General features: G+C 44.1%; 1 protein-coding gene across 7 annotated transcripts in view; it reads left to right on the forward strand.

The window, feature by feature from the left end:
• KALRN (kalirin RhoGEF kinase) overlaps positions 1 to 18,571 on the forward strand; it is a 739,094-nt gene that overhangs the window by 237,803 nt on the left and 482,720 nt on the right. For all 7 annotated transcript variants that reach the window (XM_034786199.1, XM_034786196.1, XM_034786193.1 and 4 more), the window contains exon 3: positions 11,586 to 11,700. In XM_034786199.1, the coding sequence (XP_034642090.1) occupies positions 11,586 to 11,700 (115 nt within the window). The remainder of the gene's footprint in view (positions 1 to 11,585; positions 11,701 to 18,571) is intronic.

The following is an 18,571-nucleotide window of genomic DNA, read 5'->3' on the forward strand; positions in this document are numbered from 1 at the left end:
AAGTCCAACACGGGTCTAACTTACTGGGTGTTTTATTTATTTGCAAAATCCCCTACTTGGCTGTAATTGGGCATCATTTACATGCCATGGGTGTGTAAAATCCATTCAGCCAGTCAAATTAAAATCAATTCAATACATTGTTTATCTTCACTGATTAAAATCAGAAGCTAGGGTCCCTTGATGATTATTTGTGTTGATATCAAATCAGAGAGGCAGGCTGAGCCAAGACAGGTGATCAACTTGGAGTTGGCTGCTGTAGAGCTGTGGCTGCCTGACTTTCTTCACCTTTCCTGGGATGATGTGGGGGAGATTTTTCTGCACTGGGGTAATTGACAGAGTTTTAAAAAATTGTTAGATTTACATAAGCACACGTAAAAGACTGCTTATCTCAGGCATGGCCACCAATTACAATTACACTACAAAAATTATTACAAAGGCAGAGCATATTGCTCCACAATTCCTCCACATACAAACACAGTCACCAGTCAACAAAAACACATTACAAGACAAATCAAAATCTCCTCATCCCTCAAATTCCCATAAGAAACCCTATCCCCAACCAGCATCCCAAATGCCAACGCAGACAGATGGGTTTTGCAGCATGCCTGGAAAGTCAACTGAGTCAGTCTGTTTCAGGTGAGGAATGGGAGTGGAATTTGAAGTTGAGGAGCTGTTACATACAATGTTCTGCCAGCAGCAGCTGTCTTTCGGATGTACTGTACCATAGATTCATAGATTCTAATGCCAGAAGGGACAATTGTGGTCCTATATTGTGACCTCCTGTATAGCACAGGCCATAGGACTTCCCCAAAATAATTCCTAGAGCTTATCTTTTAGAAAAACATATAATCTTGATCTAATGATGGAGAATTTACCATGACCCTTGGTAAGTTGTTCCAATAGTTAATTACTCTCATCGCTAAAATTTAAGCTGCATTTGCAGTTTGAATTTGACTAGTTTCAACTTCCAGTCATTGGATTGTGTTATACCTTTTGTCTGCTAGATTGAAGAGACCATTATTAAATGTGTGTTCCTCATGTAGGTACTTACAGACTGTAGTCAAGTCATCCCTTAGCCTGCTTTGTGTTAAGCTAAATAGATTGAGCTCCTTGAGTCTATCACTATTACACTTGTTTTCTAATCCTTTAATCATTCTTGTGGCTCTTCTCTGAACCCTCTCCAGTTTATCAACATCTTTTTTGAATTATGGGCACAGTATTCCAGCAGCAGTTCTACCAGTGCCAAATATAGAAATAAAATAACCCCTCTAGTCCTATTCGAGAAACCTCTGTTTATGCATCCCAGGATCACATTAGGTTTTTTTGGTCACAGTGTCATACTGGGAGCTCCAGGTGTGAACATAGGGCCTCATTCTTCACTGCCTCATACTTCTGAGGGTACATCTATACTGTGCTTTAAAAAACAAAAACAAAAACAAAAAAAACCCCTGTGTCATACAGTCTGTTTCCAGTTCAGCTGACTTGGGCTTGCGGAGTTTGGGCTGTGGGTCTAAAAATTGCAATGTAGACATTTGGGCTCAGACTGGAACTCGGGCTCTCAGACAGCTCAGCCAGGGAAAGGAAAGGAACATTATTTTCTTTGAGACTTTGGATATATGTGGATTGAAATTATGCTTCCCTAAAACGTTGTTTGATTGTGGTTAGAAGTCCTCAGCATATTATTCCTTATAATATAGAGGTGTGTGAACTAAACTAAGCTCATTCTGTCTCCTGGTTCAGCACAGTTCCTCCTTATCATTCAGCTGTCACTAAAAACTGGAAGTAAAATCCCTTTTGAGTAGCATTTCATCTTCTTTGGAAAGTTGCTTATGGTGCTAACTCTGCATGTGTCATGGAGATTTATGTTTGTGATCTAAGATAGTCTGGTGAGGCAATATATTCTTTGAACTAAGGTAGACATGGGAATGGAGGCCAGGACTCCTGTGTTTTAATCCTGCCTAAGGCCACAAGGCAATTCAGTGGCAATGATAAGTCACTTAGAGCCACTGTGGAACCCTTATTCACACTGACAAGTGCATATTCATAAACGTAGTCTCACTGAACTCCCATTTGTCAGGAGAGTGTAGGACAGCAACATGGGCCATTTTTGTCTACCATTCCATATTCCAGAGTACAAAAGGGAAGGCAGAGCTTTTGAATAGAATATAGTCAGTGGGAGAGTGAATAAGAACTGATATAGGTAGAGTGGAATGATGCAAAGCCTTTGAATGTGGAGCATGATAGATGGAATCACAGCCCATCTTATACAGGAGCTGTTTATTAAAGAAAAGAGATACAAACAATAGTCACAACAAAGAAGCTTCCTCACAACTCGAGTCCCTGTTTTGTCTCCCTTGTTTACCAGGGAACACACCATGTGCCAAGGCTTGAATTGAGCTGGTACGTGCCTATACATCAAACTCTCTGAGCTGTCCACCATCTTACCTCACCTCTTTCCAGCCCTCATTGTTACCATTGGCTAATCAGAGCCAGTGATGGCAAAATTCAAAAGTTCTGGGACATGAAAGCCCCAGCTCAGGATGTTGCTTTGCCAGCAGCTGCCTGCAAGTGGAGCAAGAGGAGGGGCTGCCGCCACCAGCCCTTTCCTGTCGGTGGGTGAACAATCGCAGGAAGAGTCAGCAATGGAAGGTCCTTGGGAATAGCACCAAGGGGCTTCTGCTGCAGAAAAGAGTACCTGCTGTCTGCAGCCAGGGAGGAGCAGCTAGTGAGGAAGAAAAACAGCCCAGGAAGGGAAGAAGACAGACCAGGATCAACACAATCCCCTGACCTGCCAAATTGGGAAGAGTCCACATTGGTGCAGGGAACCGAAGAGCTGCCACACTTCCTAGCAGGGACCAGAGATTCCTAGCACATGGGACCTGAGGCAATTCACACATCCAATAAGGGACTAGACAGCTCCACTGTATCCAGTGACTTAATTGGAGACCCCTAGCATGGGGACCTGAGACCCCCAGTGGTAGCATTTACTACTTGGTGGAAGGCAGGCTGTGTTCTACTATCACTATCCACTAAAGGTTTCTACCAGGAAGAGGTGCCTTAATTTGTTCTCTAAACTCTGTTGGCTGAAATTCACCCCATTCTATAATCTCTATATATTGAGGTGGTGACCATCTCAAATGAGGTGACATCTACCCAACACTATAGTATCTGAGCATGTTAGTTGGCAGAGCTTTGTTAGTGGGCAGAGCTATTGTTCCCCAGTTTGACCCTTGCCCTGCCCAAGACTCTATATAATGCACAGAGATATCTAGTGGCTGAATTGTGCATTGCAGGTAAACATTTCATTACATGAGGACCTTGAATTTGATGCAGAAGCACAGATGAGAGATTACCATAGGGGAGTGCCATGGTCACAGCTGCAGGAGTGGAAGCTGATTTCAGCAGCAGCATTTTGTGTAGCCTGGAAGAAGGCCAGGTGAGATACGGGGAAAGGCCAGAGAAGAGGAGGTTGCAGTTGCTGAGGCAGGTGATGACTAACTGATGAACAAAGGATTTTGCAGTAGGAATGCAGAGGACAGGATCGGTATATGGTTAAATGTATGTTTGTCAGTTCATTTTGTGCCCACACACCTTCCTTTTTACACAGCACTAATAACCATGGAACATCTATTTGCCTCTGTAAATCAATACAAACCCTGTAAAAACGTACCTTAGAAAATAATTTGAAAATATTAACCGTTTGTTTTAGTATTTAATAAATGTAGTTAACAAACTTAATGACATGTTTGATTACAGCAGCTCATGCCTCTGGGCCCAGTGGGAGGCAGGAGATGGGGCATATGAACAAGAGCCATCAAGACTCTCTACTCACCATTGCATTTTTTACTTTAAACAAATTCTACATGGATCTAGGAAAAGCCAGTGTGCACAGAAAACAGCATTCAAGTAAAAATTGACTTGGGACCAGATTGTTCCTGTAGGTGGATAATTTCTGTGCAGGGGCAGAATTTCTCTAATATTTTTAATTGAGGCCAAGAAAGATTTTTAGCCACCCATGGAACCAGTAATGAGTTCACCCCAGAGCACTGAACTGGTACTTAGGAGATCCGGTTTCCAGTCCTGGCTATTCCATGAGGGGTGATTTTTGGCAACCCACTTAACTTCCCCGTGCCTCACTTTCCCCAGAAGAATGGGGCTAATGATACTTTGCTTCCTTTGTGAAGCACTCTGAGATCCCTGGACATAAAGTGCTATAGAAGAGCTAATTATTATTACTAATAGTTCCCAATGATTCCCCAAGTTCTAAAATGGAACAGGAATACATAGAGATTAGTTTTGGAAGAAATTCTAGAATAAAATTTGTTCATGCAAACGCTTTGTCAAATAATTGTAAATAATACATAAATTCATAAAAATTGTAACCGCTTTGTGGATAATTGGCAAACAGGAAAATGGTTACATTTGTGTGGGGCATTATTTTCAATGAATATTTCACCTGGTTACACAAATTGGGGTGCTGTATTTCTTACCATACGTAAGAAACATTTGTTTCCTAAACAGTTCTTTTTGGCTCAGCTTTCTCCAGGTTTGCTACCTGCCTCCTAGCTCTTGCATGCTGCGGAAGTGAAAAGAATTGGTTCAGAGTCATTTCATATATCCTTCCATCATCTGAAAAAAACTTCAACTAGGTCACCACAGAATCTTCGCTTCTCCAAAGAGAATTAGCTCATTTTCTCCAACCTGTCTTTGTGACTTCAGATTGTGTGATCTAGTATTATCTGCTCTGTTCCCTGGAGGACAATTAGATGAACTGTTAAAAGAGGACTTTCAAACTGACTCAAAGATAGGCCAGAAATGGACTTGGCCTGTATTTCTGTTACTATAGCTGAAGAGTCTTATGTTACTGTGTTGGCTTTCTTACATGCAGGCCAGCTTTCCTTCCTTCCTGATACTTCAGTGATGACGTAATGGGTTTGGTATTGTTATGGGGTGTGAAATAATCACAAGGAAGGGCAAATATGCTCAAATCTAGAGTTTTGGGGGGTTTTTTTATATGAAAGCTGAACTGGGCCTATATCACTCTACAGTTCAGCCTGGGAAATATTAATTATGGCACATTGCTATGTTCATGCTGAATTGTGCACAGCCACCTCATCCCCGGGGGAGGCAGAATTCCGCCTAAAGCTTCCTATTTGTTCCTGGGAAGCATGCCCATTGCTACACCCTTTCAGAGGCTGCAGCAAAGTCCTTTCTACATGGCCAGACTGCTTAGGACAGGACTAGTTGTCCCCTTGTTGCTCAGGGGTTCAAGAGAAGGGAGGCTTTTTTGCTTTCTTCTCCCCTTACATGCCCTTGGAAAGCCAGACACATTCTTCTTTGAGTGATTGCACATGTGCATTCCACACTTGGTGTCAGTGTACTCAGTGCATGGCCGTTGGAAATGTTTTCCCTCAGCGGAAGCCATTGGGCAGTTTGAGCTCCCCCTGCTGCTGTGCACCACTGCATGCAGGTATAAAGAGCAGAGCCACCTCTAGCCCAGTTCATTTCCTTTTTACTGCCTGTGATGGTTGTTGGAACTCTGTTCAATGCCAAAACAGAACAGTTCTCTCTCACATTTGTAAATGGTGTGTGTGTGTGTGGTTAGTCTAGTCTTCAGGTTAGGATAGTTAGTAAGTTTTAGTTGTGTTTAAAAAACGTTTTTTGGATATGTTGTTTTCCCCATTTGGGGAGTTTTCTATTCACAGTGCCAAGGTATGCTCCGGCCACTGGGCTTTGGGGGAAGCACACATAAAGGACCAGTGCCAGATTTTCAGGGAGGTCAGGCCTAGGATGAAGAAGGCTGAAATTTCTGCTAATGGAGGCAGTGCTCCGGCCACCGTTGGAGCCATCATGGTCTGAATTGGTGTTGAGTGCTGCAACATCAGTGAGAAGCATGCCTCTAGCTTTAGTAGAATCCTAGCACCATTCTCCTTCACCTGTACCGAGGAAGAAATACAAAACTTCCATAGAGGCTCAAGCCCGGGGAAGGTCTCCACCCTGTAAATCTGATAAGAGGAGCTGGATCAGCCCCACCATAGTCAGAGGAAGGAGAATCTTTATTGTTGGACTCTGAGGTGGGATCTTACATCTCATAACCCCAAAGCAATACCTGCCAGTTTCCTCAAACATCCTCTCTTCTGACCTATGGGACCTGCCATGTTAATGTGGCCAGGACAGTGGGGCCCTGCCCTGTACCATTGGCCATTTTGGAACCCTTGAGGGTTTCCTCCAGCTTCCAGATCTTCCACGCACTGTGCATATTCAGTGCCCTAGTCTAGAAGGGCAGAGTCTGTGCACCAAGCGGCTCTCTGCCCAGAGTCCAGGAGTGGGCCTTGTACCAAACATCAGGAAGATGTTCCAGAACCAGAGCAACAGCCAGTAGAAGAAATTATACCCCCTTCAATTTTGGCATCTTCTTCATCCTCTCCAGATGAGGCCATTTTGTCCAGGACAACTTCATCCCCTCCTGATAATTTTAAAGTTTATCAGGAGTTGTTAAAGAGCGTGGCTGGGCATATAAATGGAGGTGGTCAGGGAGTCCTCACATCACCTGATAGACATTTTATTATCTGTGAGTTTGTGACAGGGTGAACTAGGCCCTGAGACCCCCTGCTGGAGGCCTTGTGGCCGTGCCACACCACGCCCCAGAAAAGAGCAGTAGAGAGGTCCTCCAAGCTGCCTAGAGCAGCTGTGTGGGAAGCAGCCAATTGGGACCCAGCAGGCTAGTATAAGAAGAGCTGCAGGGATAGACGGAGATCAGTTCTTTGCTAGAGCTGGTGTAGAGTGGATTGTGCTCCAGACTGGCTGCTGGGATTCCACCAGGACAAGGCCCTGAGGTAAGGGTGAAGAAGGAGTGGGAGCCATAGGGAAGTGGCCCAGGGAATTATAGCAGCAATCCAGTTTATTTAAAGGGACGTTGTTGACAGCTGCCTGGGCTGGGACCTGGAGTAGAGGGTGGGTCTGGGTCCTCCCCACCAGTCACTGGGAAAGTGGCCTGGACTTTGAGGCACCCCAGAAGGGAACTGAACAAGGGCCGGCTCCAGCTTTTTTGCCGCCCCAAGTGGCAAAGCAGGAAAAATAAAAGATAAAGCCATGATCAGCGGCACTTCGGTGGCAGCTCTACCGTGCCACCTCATTCTTTGGCGGCAATTCGGTGGTGCGTCCTTCGTTCTGAGAGGGACTGAGGGACCCGCCACCGAATTGCTGCTGAAGACCCAGACGTGCCACCCCTTTCCATTGGCCACCCCAAGCATCTGCTTCCTTTGCTGGTGCCTAGAGCCAGCCCTGGACTGAACTGTAGTGGCCCAGCTGAAGAGCTGGGGCCAGAAAGATCCTGAGAGAGCGAAGACATTGCCTCCAGGGAAGGTGCCCTGGGGCACTGCTCTATTCCAGAGCAGGGACAAACAGAGAGACGTTACAAATGGCACTGAGAGAAGCCCCTGTTGGATTGTACCCCAAAAGGGGTTTGCTTTGCTTTTATCTCACAGACAGACTGTGTATGACTTGGGCAGAGGGCTGAGTCAGTGAAAACCCACCACAAACAGAGAAAGAGAGCAGGCACATGCACTCAGCCAGAGGGCACTTGTGAGAGGTGAGTGCAATCCCGTTACAAGGTTCCTTCAGGCTACCTTTGGCAACTAATGAGGCAATACTAGAGCCTATAAAGGCTTCATGGCAGATCCATCCTCTTTTTGCCTCCCACCTCTAAAGGGGCAGAAATAAAGTACTATGTACCTTTCCGAGGTTTTGAGTACCTATATACTCCTTCTCACCTCTGGGCTCATTAGTCATCACAGCAGCTACCGAGAAAGAGCAAGAGGAGCAACAGGCTGCCACCCCAAATCACAAGATGCTAAAGGCTAGACTTATTTGACAGAAAGATTTATATGATAGGGCATTTGCAGCTGCATATTGCTAACCAACAGGCTTTGTTAGGGTGACATGATTTTAATTTGTGAGGCTCCATGGAAAAGTTCAGAGAGCTGCTTCTAGAAAATGCTAGGCAGGAGTTCTCTTCCCTGGTCTATGAGGGCAGACTAGTCATGAAAACAGCCCTGCCGGCTGGATGCAGCAGACTTGGCAGCTAGAACCATAGCTTCTGCAGTTGCCACGTGTAGATCATCCTGGTTGCAGTCTTCTGATCTTCCCTATGAAGTCCAGAATAGTATCCAGAACTTGCTGTTTAAGGGTTCTTTTCTATTCTTGGACCAGATGGACAGCAACCTCCATGAACTTAAGGATGCTAGAGCCACCTTAAAGGCCTGTCCCAGTCAGGAAGCACTACAGGGCCCAGCAGCTGCACCAATATGCTGCTGCTCCTCCTCACAGGACCTGTTAAAAAAGAGGCTCAGGGGTTATAGGCATAGGCCTCACTCTCCTGCTGCTTTGGCTCCAGCTCCGGGCCCTTCAAGACACCTGGGAAGTGCAAAACAGTCACTTTGATGGGCTGATTGAGGTCTACTTACCAGCCTCCATCTCTCCACACCCAAACTCCTTCACCTCCTCAAACTGTCTATCCCACTTCCACAGTGCTTGGTCCTGAATTTCTTCCGATCAGTGGGTCTTGAGCATTGTGGAAACAGAATATACTTTCCAGTTTATTTTTACCCTTCCCTCCCACAGGTACCACTTCAGGTACCATTCTTACAAGAAACTCCTTATCCATGCAATAGAATCATTCTTCGTTTGGGAGCCATAGAACAATGGTTCTCAACCAGGGGTATGCAGAAATCTTCCGGGGGTACATGAACTCATCTAGATATTTGCCTAGTTTTACAACAGGCTATATGAAATGCACTAGTCAAGTCAATACAAACTAAAATTTCATACAGGCAGTAACTTGTTTATACTCTTCTATATACTGAAATGTAAGTACAATATTTATATTCCAAACATTTTATTTTATAATTATATGGTAAAAATGAGAAAGTAAGCAATTTTTCAGTAATTGTGTGCTGTTACATTTTTGTATTTTTGTCTGATTTTGTAAGCAAGTAGTTCTTAAGTGAGGTGAAACTTGGGGTATGCAAGATAGATCAGACTCCTGAAAGGGGTACAGTATTCTGAAAAGGTAGAGTGTCACTGCCATACAGGAGCTTCTATGCAATCTCAGAGGGAAGAGGTTTTAGTCCTGATATTTCCGAATACCAAAAGCAAAAGAGGGTCTCAGTCCAATTTTATACCTCCGTCAACTCAACACATTCATACGGTCACCTTAGCTTCTGTTATCCCTTCCCTGGGCCCTAGGGACTGGTATGCCACCTCCGACTTAAAAGATGCCTACTTCTATGAGGAAATCAATCAAGTTCCCAGGAAGTACCTTAGATTTCTGGTAAATCAAAATCCTTACCAATTCACTATACTGACTGTTGTCCTGTCAGCAGCTCCCTGGGTCTTATAAAAGTCATAGCAATAGAGCTGCATTCCTCCGAAGCTCAGAAGTTCAGGTTTACTACTATCTGGATGACTGGCTGGTCAGGGGCTTGTCCAGACTGCAACTACAGAACAGCATTGCCCTGATCTAGTCAACATTCACTGCTCTGCGACTGTTAATCAACAGAGAAAAATCTCTCCTCTCCCCAGTCCGGAGGATAGAGTTTACAGGGACTGTATTGGATTTATCTCAAGTGAGGCCCTTTGTTCTGAACTCCAGGTTCCAGGCAATCCAATCAATTGTTATAGGTTTGAAGGCTCACCTGGTCACAACAGCACAAAACTGTTTGAGGTTTCCAGTTCACATGTGTCACCTGTGTGGTGTTTGAGGCTTCTGGGTCGCATGGGTAACTTACATGGTTCAATACGCCCAACTGCACCTCAGAATTCTGCAGGGCTGGCTGGCATCAGTCTCCTTGTCAAATCTCCATCAGTTAGACTCAATGGATAGAACTGCAGAACCATGTGAAACGTGCCAGATTGGCTCTGCACAGTTGTGGTAAGCCTACAACTGCCCCTTCAAATCCCAGGGCCTTAGGCTCATTGTACATGTCTGAGATTCATGCAAACCTAAAAGCTCTACATGAACCTTGTCTCATCTTCCCATATCCAGCTCTTCCCTTGTACTATCCCTCTTCCCACAACAGAATCCCCTAGAAATCTCTAAAAAAAAGAAGTGGGCTGTAGTCCACGAAAGCTTATGCTCTAATAAATTTGTTAGTCTCTAAGGTGCCACAAGTACTCCTGTTCTTCTTTTTGCGGATACAGACTAACACGGCTGCTACTCTGAAACCTAGAAATCTCTCTCTCTCTCTCTCCTGCTCAGAGGACCTATGGGCATTCCCCTTCAACCCCGTCTCCTCCTGTTGAAATATTGTGTATGTGACCCTTGGAGAACAAGCAACAAATGGATAGAATGAACCTGTTGTGGTTTTCATCGAAGTCCCCATTCACTTCAATGGAAGCAGGGCCCAATGTTTACAGTATTAAGGCTTGATACTGCAAGGTTTGGAATGCTTTCAACTCCTATGGAAGCTGAAGGTGCTCAGCCTCTTGCAGGATCATGCCCTTAGAGAACAAGACTGTATTTATTTCAGACCTGCTAGTGCACTGTCCTTGAATCTCTCTTCCTTTCGCTCAGCCAGATGATCTAGTTCACAGAAATGTGTGAGTTCCCTTCTCAGAAGTCATTTTTCTAATAAAGGGACACTATTTCCTTTGGGAGAGATCAAAATTTAACTGATATATTTTATCTGCAAGGTCCCTTCAACTCTTTATTATATTTTAAACTGAAGCTTTGCTCTATTTTCCCCCTCAACAACATTAAAAACAAATGCAACAGCTCACAATTTCCTGAGGAAAAACTCTACAATAGCAAATGAAGAAAGAGAGCAAAATGTTGGGTAAGGAAACAAGTTTCAGTTTCAAGCTTTCCAGACTTTATTAACAGAAGAGAATAAAAGATGTTCCAATAGTTTGTATTCATCTCTAATGCGTATGATTCTGTTATTCAGGCTAGAGTCATTCAGTAGCATTTTAATGACAATGTATTTTAAGAATTTCTGTGAGATATTTGGTACCAGACATTGGCAGCTCTCCTGGATTTTTTTCAAGGGGCAATGAAACTACATAAAAAACCTCAACATTCTCATGCCAATTGTTAAATACGTTCTACAAATGAGAAGCCCTAGGAGCCAAACACCAGATTTTAATTAAACTTTGAGTTTGTAAGCAATTGCTAGATACATTAAAATGTCCTACTACATAAATTTTCCTTAAGGACCAAAGAAGCAATGCAGATTGGGTAACACTGAAAAAGATTTCAGCTCTTCGCGTTTTGTCACATTTAAAACTCTCGCTGATGATAGGATTTTGTTAGCATTGGCTGGCTGTATTAACTGTTGTATTAGAAGCTTTGATGGGATTAAGTTAAGGTAAAAAGAAACATCAGTAACAAGTTTTCTTGCATTTTTTTCCTTTCCTTGGCGCTCCAGCGGATGTGAGAAAGTCTTGCTCAATTAAGTGAGTCTGAAATCTACAAATGAATAAGGGGTCTTGAACATACAGTAATTTAAGTTTATCAATTCAGTGCACATACTTTTTTTGACATGTGTTTCCTGCCTGATTTTCTAACAATCCTTTATTTTCTGCAGGTGGCCGTGATAAACGAGGTGGTCCCATCCTGACCTTTCCAGCACGCAGCAATCACGATAGAATAAGGCAGGAAGACCTTCGGAAACTTGTGACTTATTTGGCCAGTGTGCCAAGGTAAAGCTCAAAAGAAAACACTTCAAAGCTGGGGGTGGATGAGTGGGTGGGGGAATTTGTTCTTGGCAGTAGCTGATTTCCAAGTATTAACCTTTTAGTGCTTAGAACACAAGTTTCCCCCTTCCAATTGCTTTCATCCAGTGAGATGTGATGCAAGAGAATGAGAGATTAGAGACGGTGCTAGTAAAGCTGGGCCTTTAGCATCTTGCTTGCACTGAACTGACGGCAACAATTCCTGTTTCTGTCATTTCTTTTAGGTTGTTCTAGACGAGTTAAAAGGGCGAAAGTGCTTTGATTAGCTGCTTGGAGGTTTGTGTGTGGATTTCTCTTTAGCAGGCTTGAGGGAGCCATTGTCTGGCATTGCTTTTTAATACCTTCATTGCCAGCTTCAGGAAAGTTGGTTCAGAAAGGTATAATTCCCTGTACAGGAAGGAAGGGATTCACTCAGTGCAGGGTAGGCAATATTTCTGTAGCAGTACATCCTTGAGGTTTCTGCTGGGGAGTTTGCACTCCCAAGTGCTGACTAATTTCCACCAGCAGGTTCTGCTGATGGAAGGAACTGAGCCTGCTGTCAAGTCTCAAATATTGACTATGCCCTCTCTTTGGCCAGTTCCCCCAATTTTTCAGGGTGTTCTAACTCCTTATATCCCCTTCACCCAGAATAGGGGAACTTGCAGCCGTTTAGTGTCTCTGCAGCCTTGTTCCTCGGTGAAGTTTCCAGTGTAGGCAGGCATAAACCCTGCACTTAATCTAGTCTTGTTTTGGTGTCTTGGCAGGTTAGAAACCCAGATCTGCATATCTGGAGGAGGGTTTAAATTTACTTTCTCAGGATGCTGATTAAAATAAGAACCCAAACTTCCCACATCCCCAAAGATTCAGGTATCTCTGAAGATGGAAGCACATCTACTAGGTGTGATAACACTCTTGCCTCCCCCTGTCATTTGGAAATTAATACATCCCTCTCCAAAGGGCCTGATTCCCAGTCCTTTCTCAAACCCTGGCTTCTCCTAGCATAGATGCTCTGCTTCACTATCCTTTTTCCCGTAAAAAGTCCCGTCTGAGTTATCTGGCCCTCCTTCTAGGAGAGACCACCAAAGTCTCTCTCTCATCTGGGAGAAAGATGCCACTTCTCTCCCACCACGATTCATCCCAACTCCAAGCTACCATTGACTGTCAGGGAACTACATTTACCAGTAATCCATCAACACTGAGGGGAGGGTCATGTTCCAGCCCACCTTGCTCTTGGAGCTCTGGCTTGGACTATAAACAGAGTTAGCATTCTGGGTTTTTCTCACAGATCCCAAATTACCACCCCTAGTGCATTTTAGTGACTGTCACCTGTCCCACAGATTGTCTACAGAGGAACATTTTGGAACAGGTAACTGCTGGCCTTTGATGCTTCCCTTAGCAACGTTAAAGAGATGGTACCACCCATTTATAGGACTTACTCCTTACAAGTGCTAAAGCCATGCCCACATCCCTCAGAAGGGGCGCAAAACTATATGCCACCTCCTGCTCTCTTCACCCTATTCATCAGGCCTCCTCCAAAGCATGCCAGCTGGTAACAGTCTCTTATGAACCATTACATCAGCCAGGGATTACTGAAGGGCAGGATGCCCTTGCCACTCAACTCCCCCTGGAATGCCTTGACAAACCCATGCTCAGAGGAAGGTTGAGGGGGTTGGCCTAGAGCCATCATAGTCACTTTGTGCTAGCCAGGAATGCCACCTTTCCCAAAGTCAAGTTCTTGCTCACAGAATACAGTTTATATTACTACAAAAATAATGCTAGGAGGGAAGAGGTGTCATTTCCATGACAATCAAGAGATAAGGGTATTTGAATAATACACAAAAATGTACACATTATCCCAATCAGTGCCCAAAGTTATGAGACTACTTCCCAAGCTCCAAATACCTAAGTGTTTGGGGATCTTCCTGAGATGACCACAGTCAGGTGCAGATAGTTACAGGGACAGACATGCCTCTGTGTGCCACATACACTGCAGCATGTGATTTTAATTTCCTGTCTGATGACAAAATTTCATATGGCATCTGGCAGGGCTTCTTTTGTTGTGTGGGTGGGTTTTTTTGTTTTTAAACTCGTCAAGCCTTTTATTTACACACTGCTTGATCTCTCTCCAGCCAGCTCAATTTGTGACCATATTGTGTAGAAGATTATGGATATGCTAGGGGTTGAGAGGGCAGTAGGTCAACCAGTGCGAATAAACGTCAGATTGCTTTGCAATTGCCCTCCAGATATAGTAGTAATAAAACTGCTCTCTTAGATGTTATCATTTCTTGCATGAGTCATGGCTATGAAGATATGGCATTGCCTCGTTTACTTGAGATCAATGTTGCCAACAATTGCACAGTTAAAATGGCCTTTTAGCACGCTTAGTCTTTATCTGTAGCTTTTCCCTTGTAGTTGTAGCAGAAGTACCCAAGATATGTGCCCTGGGTTTGCCCTCTTATACAAGTAAATCAATAGAGAAGTATCTGGATGCTTGTTTAGGTTGCCTCTCTCTTGGTTGTTCCAGCTATGTGCACTCTTTGAGGTTTGGTATTGCCTAGCTTGTTAACTAGGAATGAAGAAATTGAAAAAGCTCCAGCTAGCACAAAATACAGCAGTCTGGCTGCTTAGCAACATGAATCATTGTGAACACACTACCTAGCCCAGCTCTCCTCTCCTCTGGCGCCCTATTGAATAAAGTCCAATTCAAGGCCTCTGTCCTAAACTTCAAAGCCCTCCCTGGGGTTGGCCATAGTTAGTTACAGAAGAGAGAGCCTCTGCATGTGCAGTGTGACCTCTCACCATGAAACCAGTAACCAACAGGAGAAGGCTTCTGAGAGGAGGACAAAAGTTTTATAGGAGCTGGACCTAAATTATAAAACTCACTCCTGCAAGAGTTAGGAATGACCACAAGCTTCATCACATTCAAAACTAAATGCAAATCTCATCCCTTCCTTTTGTCTTCCCACAATGAGGTATATAAATAGACATACACATATTCCACCGCCCATTCCTAAGTTATTTTTCCTATAGATTGTGAAGGGGGAGGGATGGGAGAGATCATTATTGTTTGTTTTTAAATACTTGGGCAGGCGCTTATGTACCACGGTGATGGAGACTATAAAAGCACCTAGATGGACAGAACTGCACAATCTATTCTAGTTTTAAATTGCATCACAGTCTACTTCTTTCCTAATCTTTTATTAACAATCATTTTCACTAGGGATAACCAGGAACCACTCAAAGGTATTTATTTTTGATGATTGTGTCATAATAACAGTTTGATTCCATATCATCAGCTCCCAGTGCATAGTCATTCATAGTGTATTTAACTTAACCCTGCTATAATTAACCAATGTGTCAATGACCTACCAAATTACATGAGTATGGATTCTGGATAGCATGTCAGGAGAAGGAATTCTAATATTGTTGTGGCTGAGGAGGTGGGCGTGTGTCAGCCTTGGTGGAAGAACTAGAAAATCTTCCTCAGCAAAAGGGACTATAATTAATCATACTGACATCAGTATAACAATCCTCTCTCTATTCCCACTTCCTACAGCTCGAGAGAGAGAGATTACCATCCACATTGATCTGTCACTTAACCCTGGTTTCATATCTTAATGGAGAGGGCTGTGATGGTATGTTACCATGAGCTGTGTGCAGGGAGAAGATTGGTGATGACATATAAGTTAGGGTGAAGTAAGTCTCTGCCCTAAGATAGCATTCCAAGTTTCTGATTTGGGTTTCTGTTGTTCCATTTGTTTTAATAGAATGACAACTCATTAGCTGTTTAACTGACAGCAGTATCTCTTGGAGATGTAGCAGAATAGGAAATACTATTAAACAGCTAAGGCCTGGTCCTGACTCCCTAACTCATTGAAGTACTTGAAGTCAATGGGGCTGCTGGCATGAGTAAAGACTATTTCATGGGATTAAAGGCTGCAGAACTGGGATCATAGTTTATGTCCAAAAATTCTAACATTCCAATTAGGTGACATATGGGGGTAAAAGGCACATTCCTAGAAGATGATGTGTTCCCCTAAGGCCTGATCCTTAGTGTCAGTACAAGGTTTTTTTTCGGGGGGGGGGGGAGAGGGAGGGGAGAGAGAGAAAGAAGGAATAACAATGTGTTAGAAATTTGATGCCAGACTCTGACTCTTACCCATATTGAGAAGCACCTTACTTCTCAAGTAGTTCCATTGAAATCAGTAGGGCTATTCGTGGAGTAAGGTATTACCGTATATACTCGTTCATAAGCTGAAATTTTTTTAGTAAAAAAGGGAAGCACCAGAGAAGGGGGTCGGCTTATGAACGGGTATAGAGAGGGAGAGGTGGGACACAGCCCCTCCCCGCAACAGAGGGAGCAAGGAGATGCAGCAGAGCCAGAAGGGATGAGGCAGAGCCAGAGTCTCTCCACTTCTGGCCACGCTGCTCTTCCCCCAGCCTCCGAAGCAGCTGCAGCTCCGGGGCTGGCAGGCTGCAGCCGTGCCGCTTGGCTCCTGCCCCCTAGAGCAGGCTGTGGCTGCGCTGCCCGGGTGCCTGAGCACACGGTGGCCGTGCTGCCCAGCCCGCTGGAACATGCGGTGGCCGTGCCGCCCAGTCTGGCCCGTCGGAGCAGGCTGCGGCCGTGATGCCCAGCCTGCCGGATCAGCTCCAGCCAGGCCAGAGACATCCTCCCCTGGCCCTCCCAGGATAAGGTGGAAGGGATGGGATGGGGAGAGTGTGGAGGGTCCCAGGCTAGGGGTGAGGAAATGTGGGGGGTGGTCAGAGGGGTTACTCCCCTGACCCCCAGCTTCTCCCTCCCAAAAAAATTTCCCCACCAGTTGCTGGCCCAGTCCATCAGGGTAAGCAGCTGGCACGCCAGGACACTTTGTTTACTTAGGTTTACCTCTGTGCCTGTGGACGCTCAAGGTAAACAAACCATCTCGGTCTGACAGCATCTTATCCTCATGGCCCGGGAGCCAAAGTTTGCCAACCCCTGAATTATAGGGTTGGCTTATGAATGGGTAATAAACATTTTCCATTTTTACTTCTCCATCTTGGGGAGGGGGGTCGTCTTATAAACCAACCGGCTTATGATTGAATATATACGGCACCTTTATTCACAGTGAGTATCTGCCCACTCTTAATCTGCTCCTATTAGTGCTAGCCTTTTCTGCTTATTTTGCAGGTGTACTTGTGTTTTCTTGATATGTGGGGCCAGATCTCCAATGCTGGAAATCAGAATAGCTCCCATGAACTCAATGGAGCTACTCTGATTTACACAAGCTGAGGATTGGGTCACGATGTCTAAAACTTGAGAAGCATGACCTTATCTCTGATGACAAGGGGTTTAGGATCAGAGAAGTTCAGCTATGCTGTTTTCCTATACTCCTTATATGGAGCATTATTCTGATCTCACTTATGCAGGTTTTAATCTGGTGGAGCTCGATTGATTTCAGTGGTGGCAGTCTTGATTTACACGTGTATACATGAAATCATCAGCAGGCCAATCTTTGCTATTGCAAGCCCTTTAGAATCGAGAATTAAGTCTTGTGTAGGCTGTAGGAGGATCAAAAGGGGACAGCATATTATTAGCTTGAGCTTTCTGACTGTTCGCAGATCTCTGTATCTTGGTCTGATATGATGAAGGAAATATTCTTTCTCAGCTATAGCTGGTCTTCCTGCTGAACACATTAACCTCTCTTGGAGCCAAAATCCACAAACTTCTTTAGTCTCTGCAGCAGGGAAAACCTAAAACAACTTGGAGACCAGTATTTTAAAGAAGTCTATTTTTATTTGTCCTCTTTTAAAAACCTGCTCAAATATTTCCCCATTCTGGGGGACATCCAGGACTCCTATCAGCAGAACAATGTTTTCAAGGGACAGGTCTATATGTTTGAAGAGTTTGTTGTAGATGCCTTTCTGAGCCATTTTACAGGCACTAGAATCAGTGCAACTATTTAACTGCCTTTTAAAATTTATTTCAAGGTTTGGGGATTTGTTAATAATTAAAAGTATGATACACAGCCTGGCAAAATGTAGCAATGTGTACCACAACTCCGGATTAATTTCAAGCTTTTCATTGATGACCTATGGTTCTGTGTATATTAGGTTTTCTGGCCAGGACTAGTGTGAAACTCATTTTGTTGATTGATAGAGATTAAATGCTGCAGCTCTATTTTCTGTTACATGATCCTAACACAAAAGAAGCTTTAGAGTTGTTTTTGGAGGCTACAAAAATACCCACATATTTTAAAAATAACACAGGGCATTTCGTACTAATTTTAGTAACTAAATATCTGGTGCCATATGTCAGATAATTATTCTGCAGTACACTTGCATAAAAAGAGCACATTAATAAATGAAGTGAAACTAATGAAGCTAATGGAGCTTTGGTATTTTCTTTAAAGGTAGTTTGATTTTTTTTTTTAATTGTGTATTTCATATGCAGAAGGCTCATTTGGGGTGGATAATTGAGGGGACTGGTAATGGTTTAAAGAGTCTTATTCCTCCTGGTAGCCCCTTCAGACCCAGCCTAGATTGGCATAGTTATTGGGATTTATTGCTATCAAATAAATAAATACCTATCTCATAGAGCTGGAAGGGACCTTGAAAGGTCATTGAATCCAGTCCCCTGCCTTCACTAGCAGGACCAAGTACTGTCCCTGACAGGTTTTTTGTTGTTGTTGTTTTTTTGTTTTTGCCCCAGATCCCTAAATGGCCCCCCCAAGGATTGAATTCACAATGCTGGGTTTAGCAGGCCAATGCTCAAACCACTGAGCTATCCATCCCCCCAATGCCCATTTGGTGGTCTCTGTGAACAGGGCCGCTCTAACTTTTTTGCTGCCCCAAGCAGCAAAAAAAAGCGCCGCCCCCCGCC

The sequence above is a fragment of the Trachemys scripta genome, chromosome 11 (genome assembly GCF_013100865.1).
Source record: "Trachemys scripta elegans isolate TJP31775 chromosome 11, CAS_Tse_1.0, whole genome shotgun sequence".
Lineage (NCBI taxonomy): Eukaryota > Metazoa > Chordata > Testudines > Emydidae > Trachemys > Trachemys scripta.